Raw genomic sequence first — 14,253 nt, 5'->3', positions numbered from 1 at the left:
GTCACGTGGTCCTGGATGCGGAAGTGCGGCTTCTGGACGGAGCGGCGGGGATCAGGTAAGTCCGTTACACCCCGGCCTTCACCAAGAACAGCCCGCAATACAGCATGGACTTTGCGACCGGAAACACGCAGGTCACGGCTCTCTGTTCAGCCATTAGGCATAACACATGGGAGAGAAACGAAAATCTGAAAGCAGGTCAGCTAGCCGGGGACTGGTACACTGGTGGTAGCGAGGTACAAAATCAGTATGCAGAAGGGAAGTCCAACAGGCCAGGATCTGGTACACAGGGAATAGTGCAGTAGAGCATGGCCAGATGTTGCTATGGTAGACTGAAGTAAAATTATAAGCATTCCAAGTGTCAAAGGCTTTTATTGACAATTACATTAAGTTTATGCAAAGAGTCAATATTTGCAGTGTTGGCCCTTCTTTTTGAAGACCTCTGCAATTCGCCCTGACATGCTGTCAATCAACTTCTGGGCCAAATAATGAATGATGGCCGCCCATTCTTGCCTAATCAATGCTTGGAGTTTGTCAGAATTTGTGGGTTTTTGTTTGTCCACCCACCTCTTAAGGATTGACCACAAGTTCTCAATGGGATTAAGGTCTGGGGAGTTTTCCTGGCCATGAACCCAAAATTTTGATGTTTTGATTCCCGAGCCACTTAGTTATTACTTTTGCCTTATGACAAGGTGCTCTATCATGCTGGAAAAGGCATTGTCTGCCACCACAGTGTTCTTGGAGAGAAGTTGCTCTTGGAGCATATTTTGGTACCATTCTTTATTCATGGCTGTGTTCTTAGGCAAAATTGTGAGTGAGCCCACTCCCACCAGTGCAGAGCTTGCTCAGGAATGGCAACAGGCAGGTGTGAGTGCATCTGGACGCACAGTGAGGCGAAGACTTTTGGAGGATGGCCTGGTTTCAAGAAGGCCAGCAAAGAAGCCACTTCTCTCCAGGAAAAACATCAGGGACAGACTGATATTCTGCAAAAGGTACAGGGATTGGACTGCTGAGGACTGGGGTAGTCATTTTCTCTGATTAATCCTGTTTCAGATTGTTTGAGGCATCTAGAAAACCGCTTATCCAGAGAAGGAAAGATGAGTGCTACCATCAGTCCTGTGTCATGCCAACAGTAATGCATCCTGAGACCATTCATGTGTGGGGTTGCTTCTCAGGCAAGGGAGTGGGCTCATGGCCAGGAAACTCCATAGAACTTAATCCCATTGGGAAGTTGTCGTCAATCCTCAATAGGTGGGTGGAAAAACAAAAACCCACAAATTCTGACAAACTCCAAGCATTGATTAGGCAAGAATAGGCGAGCATCAGTCAATATGTGGCCCAGAAGTTGATTGACAGCATGCCAGGGCGAATTTCAGAGGTCTTCAAAAAGAAGAGTCAACACTGCAAATATTGACTCTGTATAAGAGACAGATAAATAGATGGAGCTGCACCCTCAGGGCTAGATTTACTAAACTGCGGGTTTAGAAAAGTGGAGATGTTGCCTACAGCAACCAATCAGATTCTAGCTGTCATTTATTTAGTGCATTCTACAAAATGACAGCTAGAATCTGATTGGTTGCTATAGGCAACATCTCCACTTTTCCAAACCCGCAGTTTAGTAAATATACCCCTCAGGGGTGAAAGTGTCTGTGTTGCCTTAGGTGAGTGTTATAACGTATCACACAGGTGACATGGGAGGGAAAACAGTTGTAATGACTGGATATTACATAGAGACTTTCTGAAGATCCTGGCAGGTATGCTAGTACAATTTTTCCCTTCGGAACACGGTCCGTTTTGGATGGATCGGAGACGTAACCTGACCTGTCCCTATTTTACAGTCGGGAAAGATGTCTGGTACACGTTGTATACACATAATGACCTGCACCGCGGATGAATGAATCCGTGTCACTGTCTGTGTAACACACGACCCCGCCCCCAGCTCCGGAGTCTCTCATCTATTTTATTCTGCGGCTCTCTCTTGTGCTAAGGAGCCTCCTGTTCGTCACTTCCGCTGCCTGTCATTGGTCCAGCACTTCGTGACAAGAGCAGACGGAAGTGACGTTGAAAGCGGTGGTCGCACCAGCAGGAGCAACACCGGGAGCCCTTAGACCGGAAGGGGTGGAGTTACCGGAGCACCGAGTGAGTGACGTCATTGAAAAGTGCATCTCATATGCTCCCGGGGATGAGGTTTAGGAATTCATCCGCCTGTGGGTGGTGGAGCTTCGGCTCCTCCCGGTCCCGGGCATGATGCGCTGTACAGTGGGACTTGTGTAATGGTTGTACCCCAGGGTTGAGGGGATGAATACATGAGTGATATCCTTGTCCGAGAGCCCTCCCGGTGCTGATCGCTGTAGGCTAATGTCACCATTGTGCGGCCCAGTTAGTGTTGGGGTTCGGATAATGGTTGGCTCCTGCATGGTGTATATAACAGGGCCATGAAAAGATAATTGCAAGTATAATGATACCATTCTGTGCATGCATCTTCACTCCCGCCTTATAACAATGTAGTGTCTGGTATACCTGCTTCAGGTTCATCATTCACATACATCCAATGTCTGTATGCGGCGCCTTATAAAATGTACAAATACTGTCTCCATCAAAAGGTCAAAGCATTATAAGCTTTATGTTAATTTTAATCTTATGTTAATAGCCCTTGGTGCCAGTGTAGGTTCCAGTATACCTACCTGCATTCTAATCCTGGTCACCCATCTCCTCCTATTAGCCCAGCGTTTACCATTCCAGCCTCAAAATACAGCTGACTTGTAATAGATATCTCTGTGGTTTACTTTGCTTAATTCAAATAAATTGGTTAGGGTTTGGGTGATTGCATCATACTTTTATTTGTATAACACCAATTTATTTTGTACTTTAGTTGGGTAGACCCTTCGACAGTGGAGCTTGCAGTGAAATTATACAAGCCCGAAAGCACACACACCAGGGCCAGTTAACCTATCAGTCCACTTCCACTAGAAGCCACTTAAGCTATCAGGCTTTGGATTATAGTTAGAAGTTCTACATGAACATATGGAGAACTACAAATGCTACACAGATGCCCTGGTTAAATTTGAATGCAACAGTAACTCTTGTGTTCCCCAAACCTATACTACATAATCAATTTGAAGGATAACTTTAATACTAAAAAGTTTATTTGGCTTTATTTTATAATACATTAAAGAAAGTCCATGGTCTGTATCACAGTTAATATGCTTTTTGATGTCTGTCATCTTGAGCAGAGTTTTGAATTACTGACAAGATCTCTATATAGTCTGGGACCCTGTAAACTCTAAAAATAGTACCACCAAAGAGTATTGTCATCATCATCATCAATTTATATAGCGCCACTAATTCCGCAGCGCTGTACAGAGAACTCATTCACATCAGTCCCTGCCACATTGGAGCTTGCAGTCTAAACTCAGATATGGATCACACTCACACAGACAGACAGAGACTAGGGTCCATTTTTTTATAGCAGCCAATTAACCTACCAGTATGTTTTTGGAGTGTGGGAGGAAATCCACGCAAACACAGGGAGAACATACAAACTGCATACAGATAAGGCCATGGTTGGGAATCAAACTCATGACCTCAGTGCTGTGAGGCAGAAGTGCTAACCACTAGGCCACTGTGCTGCCCATTGTCAAGAACATAATGAAAATATTCATTTTAAATGTTCTTCAATGACCCATATCTGAGTGAGATCAAAAGCTGGTCCTACCCACATTGATGTGATAGGAAACATTATGTCCCATTAGTGAGTGGGAAAGACGAGTATTGCTAGTACTTTCTACCTTGATACTCTGTATCCTTGGAATTTGGAGCTTACCCAGGTTGTCCTGGAATAATGACGATCATTTGGTCTCTTTCCCTTGAACTACCGCAAGTCTCTGATGTGCACCTTTCTCCTTGCAGGCAGATTTTCTGCATAATGAGTCAGGGGGACACAAACTCTGCTGCTGTCCCTCATGCTGCTGAGGATGTACAGGGTGATGACCGTTGGCTGTCTCAGGTAAGGGATTTGCAAATGGTCATATTCCAACAAAGCGTTAAACCTGCATGTCTGATTGTGCAGAGTCATCTGTGTCCTCCCTATTCGGGTTTCTAAATAATCAGTATAGGTGACCTTTTCAAGTCAAGTGGGATGGAAAGAGAAGCTTGACCAATGCATAACATTGCAATTTGTAGGGGCATCAATAATTGTGCAATTAGGTGAACAAACTTCCAGCACCTGAACAATTGAATAAGTTCAATTTATGCTTCCACATGTGTGTCGAAATTACTTACTGATCGACTAATGCCAAAATGCTTGACTTGCATATGGTGGACAATTAATCATGGTTATTTATTGGCATATACATAAAATGAGATATAAGGGCTGATGTACTACTTCCTGTGAGACTAGTGTGTTATGCCGTTACATATGTAAACTTTTCCAACACTTTGTACAGTGATTGGGTGGTCAGGATCTGATTGTAAATGTCCTTGGCCAAATCTCTGGAACCTGAGACTGTTATTGATTGACAGTTTCCTACTATGGAAACAAGGGTGTAAGAAGAAACATGTCTAGTAAGGGCACTCAGTGATGGTCATGATTTTATCATACCTTTTATTAGTTATATTAAAAAACTTCCCTGAGATAAACCTGAATATCGTTAGTAGCGAAATAGAAAGAAAAAGTGAAAAAATGTGTCAATTAAACAATAATTAAATAAAGATAGTTAAAATGGCAATGAATTGCCAAGCCTCGCTGTGTTGTTTTATTATCTGACAATGTAATCTTTATTGTGAATCTATATTATGGACCTCACACTGTGGGTTACCTGTATTGGTATACAGGCTACAGATATCAATCAAATATGTTAACACAGATATAATAATTATTAATTGGAAGCTGTGAATTAATCTACATGTGAAAGGTGCACCATTTCAGTCACACAATAATTATATAAATATTAAAATAATAGACTGGATTTGTGATTACCGGGTGCGGTGGTATAAATCTCTTTTTGTAAGTTTCCTACTATGGGGCTGACTGAAATATTGGGTCTTATTCATAAAGAAACGCAAAACGAACGTAATGTGGGTTTTTCTTTAAAACGCACGTACGTCGGCTATACACATGTCTGTATTCATCAAGGGGCAAATTTAAAGAAACGTCTGATGATGAATTGTAGTATAGGTCCACTCTAACAGACAAGACTCTGCAGTACTCCAATACATAATGTATAGTATCAAAAAATCACATACGTACAAAAATAAAAAAAAATTCAAATAATGTTACATGTACTTATTCATAACAAAACATTAAAGTATAAAAAGTTCCCTCCTCCCCATAAAATATACTTATTAGGGTGTTACTAATGCCTACTGTACATAATACATTTTTACAGTTGCTCCTTATTACACATGTTCTAGCATACATACACAGCCGTCATCACTGGTAAACTGCACTTACACCTGACCTGTAGCTGGTGCAAGGGAGATGACGGAAAAATAAGTAACTTACAGATGCCCAAAGCTTGAATTGGAAGCTGTTGAGCTTCTTGAGCTTGGCACGCCCGTACTGTACATTGATTATGTCCATTCTGTCCATGAAATCGTAACGGTCCTTGGTGTATGGTTCGTTTCTGGGCCTGTGCAGAATGATTTTATGTAAAATACGGCACTTATATGTTCCTTAATGATTCAGGCCCATTGAGTGTATGTTTATGTAAAGGGAGCAGGTAAACATATACAGTAGTAATAATTGCTGTTAAAAAAGAAAAAAAAAAGTTGAATGGAGATAACTAGTTTTAACTGTGAACAGTTTTGTGTTCAGCAAGTTTAAAGGGACATATTACTAAAAAATAAATATCTGCATGTAAATGCTATATGTTTGGTATTTTTGAGGATAATAGGTGATTTATTTGCCTAAGGAATTTTGCAGAGGAACATATTTACCTAGCAATTTCACTTTATTAGATGAGAACGCAATTTAGAAGTACAGTGGCCATAGAAACTGCAACAATTACAGCACTGAGTTTGTTCTCTGGGTTAAGTTCAGGTATAAAATTCTACCAGGTTTGGACAGTTCAGTTTTGGCAATTCTTCTCTGCAATATTCCTTGAATATGGGCCATTGGCGAAGCCCAATTTTCATATCAATACACAGATGTTCCATGGGATTGAGCCCTGAACTTTTACTGGGCCAGCCAAGTACATTCATCTTTTTTCTTTTTTTTGTTTTATTTTGCATTTAAGCCACTCTAGTGCAGTTTTTGTTGCTTTGGGTCATTGTTTTGCCAGAATATAAATCTCCATAGACCTAAGAGGTTTTCCTCCAGATTTTACTTATTTACTATCTTATTTTATTAATTTAGCCCTGTATTTTAACAAGTTTACCAGTCGCTGAAGCAGAGAGACACCCCCCATGCCATTATGCTCCCGTCACCATGCTTCATAGTATGTATAGTTTTCTTTGGATGTTGCACAGTTTTAGGCTTGTTCCAAACATAGAGCCTAGATTTAAGGCCAAAAGGTTAAACCTTGTGTTCATCAAACCTGGTATGTGGGGCTCCAACATACATTCCAGGCAAAATTTTAAGTGAGCTTTTGTCACTCCTATAAAGCGCAGATTTGTGACGTGCTAAGCTGTTGTTGCCCCATTGCCATTTTCTTACAAGTGTGTCATGGAAGACGTTAACTATGTCAGAGTTTCCATAGCCCTATTGGCATCCTCCCTAATTAGTGCCAACTCGCATGGATGCTTAGTTTTGGGGGATGGCTTGTTCTAGACAAGTTCATAGTTGTACATATTCTGGCCATTTATTTATGATCATCTTGATACTGCTCCAAATATATCAAACATCTTATTAATATTTTTAAATCCTTACCCCGATTGGTGCTTTTTTTTTTTAAAAAAAATTGATATTTGCCTTTAATGTTGTTTGATCCTCATGAAGGCAGTAACTAACAGTACTTCCACAGGAAGGTGTACTGATTTTAAAATTAATCAAAACACTTTAATTGTAAGAAGATGGACTTCAATCAATTATATGACTTTTGAAGACAACTCATTGGACCAGGGTTTACTTTAGGTGTACCTTAGCATAATGGGTAATACACAAGTAATCAATTATTGTCTGTTTTTATTGTTAAGTAATTGAGAATAATATTTACAGGTTTTTTTGTTTAACATTACACATTATATTATGTTGATTTAGTGATAAGACCCCTCAAATCCATTTACATTTTTTGAGGTAAGCAAATAAAATTTGCATAATTCAGTAGGGATGATTGCACTGTAAAAAAAACAAAAAAAAAACTCTCAAAGTACATAGAAACAGTGTATGCCTTTAAAATTTACAAATGCAGCCTGAGATTATAGTTATTTTGTGCTGTGTTATGTTATTTGGCTATAAATTTCCATTCCTTTTTTTTAATTTAACACTTGTCAGACACATGAACTTATTAGGAAAAACTCATCTCTAGGATGAATGTAAAAAAATAAATAAATTAATTGTTACCTCTTGTACAGTGAGTAGTCTATTCTGTGAACCTGGTGTTCACTTGCCAGGGACCGATGTATTGATGCTTCATTTAGCAGATCCTTTATAATAATTTAAAGGAGATGCCCACTATTATTTAATATTTATTTACCACGATCTGTCTTTGATTAGCAGTGGGGATCACTGACATGCACGAAATTCATCGTCTACTGGGTCATCCCTAAACTGACTTCTCATGCTGTTTTGTTCAGAATCATGCATGGTATTTGGACAGTGTATTGTGAAAAGCTGATTGGACAGATAGTTGCAGCCATCCAGTCAAGTGTAGCTCACTATAATGTACTGTCCCAATAGCATGAACAGCTGCAGGAACTGCTTACACGTAAGTCACTCCTGTAATCAGCTGGGGTACACGGGAGGGGAGTCCAGCAATATGACTGGCTTAGGATAATAGGTAACAAGTAGTGGTCAACCTTGTGAAATATTTTCTCAACTTGTATAGTCTGCTGTGTAATGTGTTTGTGTTTATTGCATGAAAAAACATACTATAGGCTACTAAAGATTTGTCCTGTTTTCCCCGCACTAACTCTTGCAGCACAACAGGTTTGTTTTGGACTGTAAGGACAAGGAGCCAGATGTTTTGTTTGTAGGCGATTCCATGGTGCAGCTAATGCAGCAGTATGAGGTACGATGTCTTTTTATGTCCCATTTAATTGATGTACTTAAAATTTTCTAATATCTGTATAATTGTGTATTTTTTGTATTATAGTTGTTAATTAATGCCCCGTGTTGATCTGCTGTGTGGTATGAATGTCATATCAGCAATAAAGGAGATTATTCTTTGGTGTACATTTTTTGTGCATTTAGCTTTAGTGTGAATTTACATTAGCGCTATGGCAACGCTCCAGAGCATTAACAGTGGGCATTGCTTCTTAAGGTTACTTACACACAGGTGTTGAAAAGCAATGTTCTTTGAAGTGTAGGTTACTTGACCATGATTAAAGGGACTTTGAGACATGTTTATTAACACATCTTAAAGATGCGCTGCAGCATAGTGTACTGTGTGCTCTTACAGACGGTCTAATAGAACTAGATTATATTTTATAGAGTGTGTACCATTTTAAACGCCGTAGAAAGTTGAAATTGAAGTACAAATCCTAATATCACTTGTAAAACACTTAAAGCATAACTTCACCCAGAACTAGTAAATGAAACACCTAGGATAGCGCAATAAGAGAGAGGTGAACAAAATCCTCTCGGATTCAGTAACCTGTTAGTATAATCTGGTCAGCAAAATCTTTTAATGAGCTAGGGAAAATGTGTCCATTGACATCAATGGAAATGACTCCCAAAAGCTACACCGGTAGTAATTGTTTTAGTGTCAATGACTACCTGGCTCCTACTGTTAGTTCAGCCCTGCAGAAAATAATAGTTATACTTACCTTTGGTCTGGCATTCCCCTGCCCTGGTGGGTCTAACCAAAGGCTCCAGTGAGCCTTTGGTTGGACCAGGTAGTGAACCTTTTTCAAGGTCCTGTGAGTAATAATCTATACAGTCTGCGCTCTAATCTAAAACGCACCGTTGTTGACCTTTTAAAATCCGGATTATTGTTTAAAGGCGAAACTACAATGAAAAGCAAAACAGCTCAATCCAGTCAGCAAGCAATATACAAAGGAACATGGCCCTACATGTTTAAAGTACACAATAATATTCTAGTATGCGATTACTTACATAAAAGCGTATATTACTGTACCAAATGGAGAAGAACAGAGATCATAATCTGTACAACATGTATGTAAGTCCACGGACACTAATAGTGCGTCTTTAAGTTGTCCTAACCAAACAATACTGAAAATAACCTTTACATGTAACTGAAAAACACCTACTTTTCTTTTAAATAGCTCAGGTTTGCCTGCGGGAAGCTGACTTGTTGAGCCACTGTCATATCTATCTTATATTTGTCATATAATTATTGTTAGTTCCTAGATTTCCTGTTGAAGTCATAGAGAGTACATTATGTTTGTCAAACCTCACCTTTTTATCAATATAGTCTGGTGAGCAGATGGTTTAGTTTAGTTTTAGTTACTTATATCCCGGCTGTGTCATGGGGTATTATTCTCTGACTTTCCCAATCTTTCCACAGATTTGGAGGGAGCTTTTCTCTCCACTGCATGCATTGAATTTTGGCATTGGTGGAGACACAACTCGGCACGTCCTTTGGAGGCTTCAAAATGGGGAACTAGAGAATATCAAACCTAAGGTAGTATAGCTAAATGCTGCTATATTCAGTTTAGAAAGTTAAACTCTTACATATTTGGTCATTGTTTGTATCAAGGAATTAATCCTGTATCCTAAAATGCCACATTTAACAGGTCATTGTCTTGTGGATTGGTACCAATAACCATGACAACTCAGCCAAGGAAGTAGCTGGTGGAGTGGAAGCCATCATAAAACTCATCAACACGCTGCAACCTCAGGCAAAAATAATTGTTATGGTATGTAGAAGACACATTGACCAAACGGGGAGTCCCTACATATCCTAGATCTTCAATGAATTATAGATAACCCTCATGAAATACTTTGGAGAACCACAATGGAAATATGTTCCCTTGTTTCTTCTGCCTAGATGCCAAGGTGGTAAATTCTCATAGCCTGTGTAGTCCATGAATGTGTAGTGGTGTTTTCTCGCCATTGGTCGATCTGACTTAGCTAGCCATGAAATTATTTGGACTGTGTGATTGTATTGGCTGGGTGATCTTATATAATAAAACTTGTGATAATACATACAGTTGTAGGGACAAGTGCAACATGTAAGGTCCTGAAAAAATTCCATTGTTATACTATTCCTTCCCAGCTCATGGTTTGAACATTTTTGTATTAGAACCTATGTATGTGTAAGTTTATGGTGCACCATTGGATACTCCAAGCTTTACAATGTTTTCAAGAAGAGAGTACAGAGAGTAAAGTACTATACAGGTGAATAAATACAGGTGCATTGAACGACACATGGCTCAGTCAGATGAAAATTTTAGAGAAAATTCCTAAACTGCAGGATGAAACTCTTGGGGAAAAATCATTTGAAAATACTGTAGACCTTGGGATCATTGATCATGATGCCTGCACATACTGGTTGATCACACGAGCAGCAATGTGGTCTGCGGTTCAGAGTGAAATTCTAGAAAATAGCACACTTTTCCACCGTCTCACTGCGATCGTGTGAACTGGATACAGGTACAGGCACCAGGGTCAATGACCAGATGCCTACACTATTTTCAGAGTTGATTTCTTGTGATGCATTTGATGCCGAATGCAGGATGAAGCAATATCGTGTGAATAAGCTACCTGCCTAAGCAAATTAACAATATGTTAAAATGAAGTGCTTATCGTGACCTGGACCTAAAGGGTCAAAGTGTAAAGCAGGAGACATGTACTGATGTGTCTGCTTCACTTGCAAGTTGTGTTTCAGGAGGGTTTTAAGGTAGGGGTTCCAGAGGTAAGGACTATGGGAGGGTATAAAGCAGGTATAATTACTGTTCCGGTTATTAGTTCTCTTATACGAAGCATGGCCTGCTGAGGGTTCTTTAGTACGTGTTGAAAACATCTGCCCTATATACAGCATGGTCATTGTCTGTGTGATACTCTGAACCATCATAAAAAGCTGTCCCTAGTATTACACATGCATTTGTTATTCTATGTACACATGTACTGAATGTTCTTTAAAATTATTGAATAGATGGAATACAAGTCATTGATGTAAAGGAACAGGCTATACATTGCAAAGATGTTGTGACATATTGTCATAGAAACTTTCCCCAAATTTCCTTTCGTCCTGCAGGGATTATTGCCACGTGGCGAGAAGCCTAATCGGCTCCGTGAGAAAAATGCACGTGTGAACCAGTTGCTGCGCTCGTGGCTACCACGACTTCCTGGAGTGCAGCTCCTGGACGTAGATTTGGGGCTTGTTCACTCAGATGGCGCCATCTCTCGACACGACATGTTCGATTTCCTCCATCTCACTGCCGCTGGCTATGCCAAGGTCTGTAGACCACTTCATGAACTGATTATGCAACTGTTGGAAGAGACACCAGAGGAAAAACAAGTTACTCTGGCCTGATCACCACATTCCTCCTCACCCTGTCGTCAGTGTTACATCATTGGCTGCCACCCTCGCTCACTACAATTGCCTCAGCTGTATATCTACATGCTCAATGTATATACACAGAACTCATATACACCTGCTGACACCCATCTTCTCCTGCAAATCCCCTTTACTGTTTCCCATACTGTTGGGCAGTTGTGTTGTTGATACCTCCCCCGTGGAGTCTGCGGTGTAGAATGAGATACGGATTCCTGTGGATGGAAACAACATGAAAACTAAAGTCTTGGCTTGGTGTAGAGTGTATAAATCTGTGGCAAATCCAGTGAAGAGATGATGCCCCCAGATTGTGGCTTTACAGCCATTGGGAAGCCCTCTGGTGTATATAGAAGCCAATGTTCAGGACACGACTCAAGAAGCATGTTTAATGCAATTTGTTTTCTTTTGCTTAGAGTTGAACCTGACAGGTGACAGGTGTTTGCATAGGTATTTGGTGTGGCTATTTTGGTGTGTCGCAGGCAACCCTGGCATGAAAGGGTTAACACATACATGGAAGTGGAGTGTGTTTACAAAACTAAAGCCTAGCATTAATAGCTTCACTGCTGTGAAGTTGAAATTGTCTGCTAGTTAACCCCCTCTTTGCCAGAGCAACCTCGACCATATTGCAAATACTCCTAGTTTATTTTATTAACTGGTAAAATTGTTCTGTAACTGTCCTCTCATTGCGCAGTGTATGCGCAATCTTGGAAATATGTGTGAAAATATATATATATATATATATATATATATATATATATATATTAGTATTGCCTGTATGAATTATGTGTTTGATAACGTTGGTCTAGCCAGGGACCAAAGCAGAGGTTACTGAAATCTGACCCCCACCAAATTCAGATCAGCTGGAAAATTGGGCATTATGGGTAACAGCATGTGGCTTAGTACTGAAGCATAGATGTAATATAGCCATAACACAACATTAAAGGATATGGCTGGTGCAGAATTAGGACCAATTAAAGCTGCAGATAGTGGGGTTGTCCTATAGTGTTTAAGATTTGTCTGTGCCTCTCAGATCTGTGCAGCTTTAAAACTCATATGTAGATCTCGCAACTTCAGAGCTTATGCTTCTGTGTATGGCATAATGAACTGATTGTCTCTTCTTGTTGTCACGTGTGTATGGAGCGAAGTTATAAAAATACCAATGTAAACCTGGTCTCTGTCTTTATGTAAAAAGGATGAAGGTTTTACTTCCTGTATTGGTGACGCATACATCCCTAAATGCTTGTAGTGTACATTTTACTATTAGGAAAGTCAAAAAGGGTTCAATCATTAAAGTAGGTATTCTCAAACGGTTTCTATCGTGCCACTATTCATTTACTTTTCTCTAATGTTCTCTTACGATCTACACATAAACCTATATTGATCTCTTGAAATAGGGATCTGTCTAGATGACTTTGTGGTACTTTGGTAGCAGCTGAAGCTGCTGAATATTTCCTGTTATTTGCATGCGGATGCTACGGTCATTAGGAAATGGCAGCAGTGAAGGAAGGATGCAGATTAAGCAATAAATGTTGTTAGAGTCAGATCAGGCAGTATCAGTACATGTGCATTATTCAGTTCTACTCTAAAACTAGTTTCTGGTTTTGTGTCCTAATTACGGAGATCTTCAAAAAAATGTAAGCATATGAGTGTATAAATCTATGTTCCTAGATAAGGAGATTGAACTGTCCGTCTTCTCTGGAATACTGAGACTAAAGTTAAGAAAAAACTTGCATTTTGTCTTCCCTGGATCTTACTAACAGTTAAGAGGATATCTAACCACTACCCTCCTATGTAGCTGTATTTACATACAGTACAGACACACAGTGGTAATTGGGGTAATTCATCCTTTCCCAATTGCTACGAGACCAGTAATTTGGAATGAGGATCCCAGTGAATGTGGCCCCTCTGGAGACAAATCTTCAGCCTGGACCTAGTGTCATCACATGGGAAAGAGGCATGTCTTGCCTTTGTGATGTTACTGGATCCTAGGGAATTGATTGGCTGAATATTGGCCCAGGTCACAAAATGGATGCCTCCATTGTGTACATATTTTGCCTGACTTTTAAGTGAGGAGTGCTATTTAGAGGATGTATTTTGAAATAAATTGAGTGGGGCACAAGGTCTGTTTAAAGAAATCCAACATTATTTAAGGATTCTTCTTGCCAACCTTTTCATGAGTTTGTTTAGACTTTTAAAGCAGCAATCCCAAATAGAAGTTTTTTTCCCCCCTTTAAATAGCAATCTAAGTGCATTTTAAGAATGCATCTCATCTGTCATTTGTATTAGCTATCCTCCTACAAATCATTATCTCCTTTTTTGGTTGGCTAACAAAAATGTCTGCCGGACGCAGTCAGCCTGTTACACAGATTTGCAGCTCTCAACATGTCACGTAATGGCAGGGGGAGGAGGGTAGGATGTCACAGTGCAGATAGAGCTCAGAGGAGTGTTTCATTTGATTGTGGTTGCCATGGTAGTCCACAATCATAAATCATTATTAGCAGCCTGAAGACAAAACAAGGGAAAATGGTAAATACCAATATTCTTCTTCTAGACAGCCATAGTGATATATGTGAAAAAAAAACACGATTCTTTTCATGGAATTGTTGTTTTAAAAGCTGTTTTGTTTATTTCAGTATAG

At 39.8% G+C, this 14,253-nt stretch overlaps 1 protein-coding gene across 1 annotated transcript; it reads left to right on the top strand.

The window, feature by feature from the left end:
* Positions 1-1,998: 1,998 nt before the first annotated feature.
* PAFAH1B2 (platelet activating factor acetylhydrolase 1b catalytic subunit 2) lies at positions 1,999-12,781 on the top strand. The gene is made up of 6 exons (XM_075190110.1): positions 1,999-2,136; positions 3,907-4,003; positions 8,076-8,165; positions 9,624-9,740; positions 9,853-9,975; positions 11,316-12,781. Exons 2-6 carry the CDS (start codon positions 3,923-3,925, stop codon positions 11,592-11,594), a joined length of 690 nt encoding a protein of 229 aa, XP_075046211.1. The 5' UTR covers positions 1,999-2,136; positions 3,907-3,922; the 3' UTR covers positions 11,595-12,781.
* The last annotated feature ends 1,472 nt before the right edge of the window (positions 12,782-14,253 follow it).

The sequence above is a fragment of the Mixophyes fleayi genome, chromosome 11, assembly GCF_038048845.1.
Source record: "Mixophyes fleayi isolate aMixFle1 chromosome 11, aMixFle1.hap1, whole genome shotgun sequence".
In the NCBI taxonomy this organism is placed as follows: domain Eukaryota; kingdom Metazoa; phylum Chordata; class Amphibia; order Anura; family Limnodynastidae; genus Mixophyes; species Mixophyes fleayi.
Note: the sequence above shows the minus strand (reverse complement) of the source record. Positions and strands in the feature narration are given on the sequence as shown.

Coding starts and splice junctions, on each gene's coding strand:
- PAFAH1B2 (XM_075190110.1), top strand. CDS start 3,923: ATGAGTCAGGGGGACACAAACTCTGCTGCTGTCCCTCATGCTGCTGAG. Junction 9,741..9,852: donor TAGAGAATATCAAACCTAAG/GTAGTATAGCTA, acceptor CACATTTAACAG/GTCATTGTCTTGTGGATTGG. Junction 9,976..11,315: donor AGGCAAAAATAATTGTTATG/GTATGTAGAAGA, acceptor TTCGTCCTGCAG/GGATTATTGCCACGTGGCGA.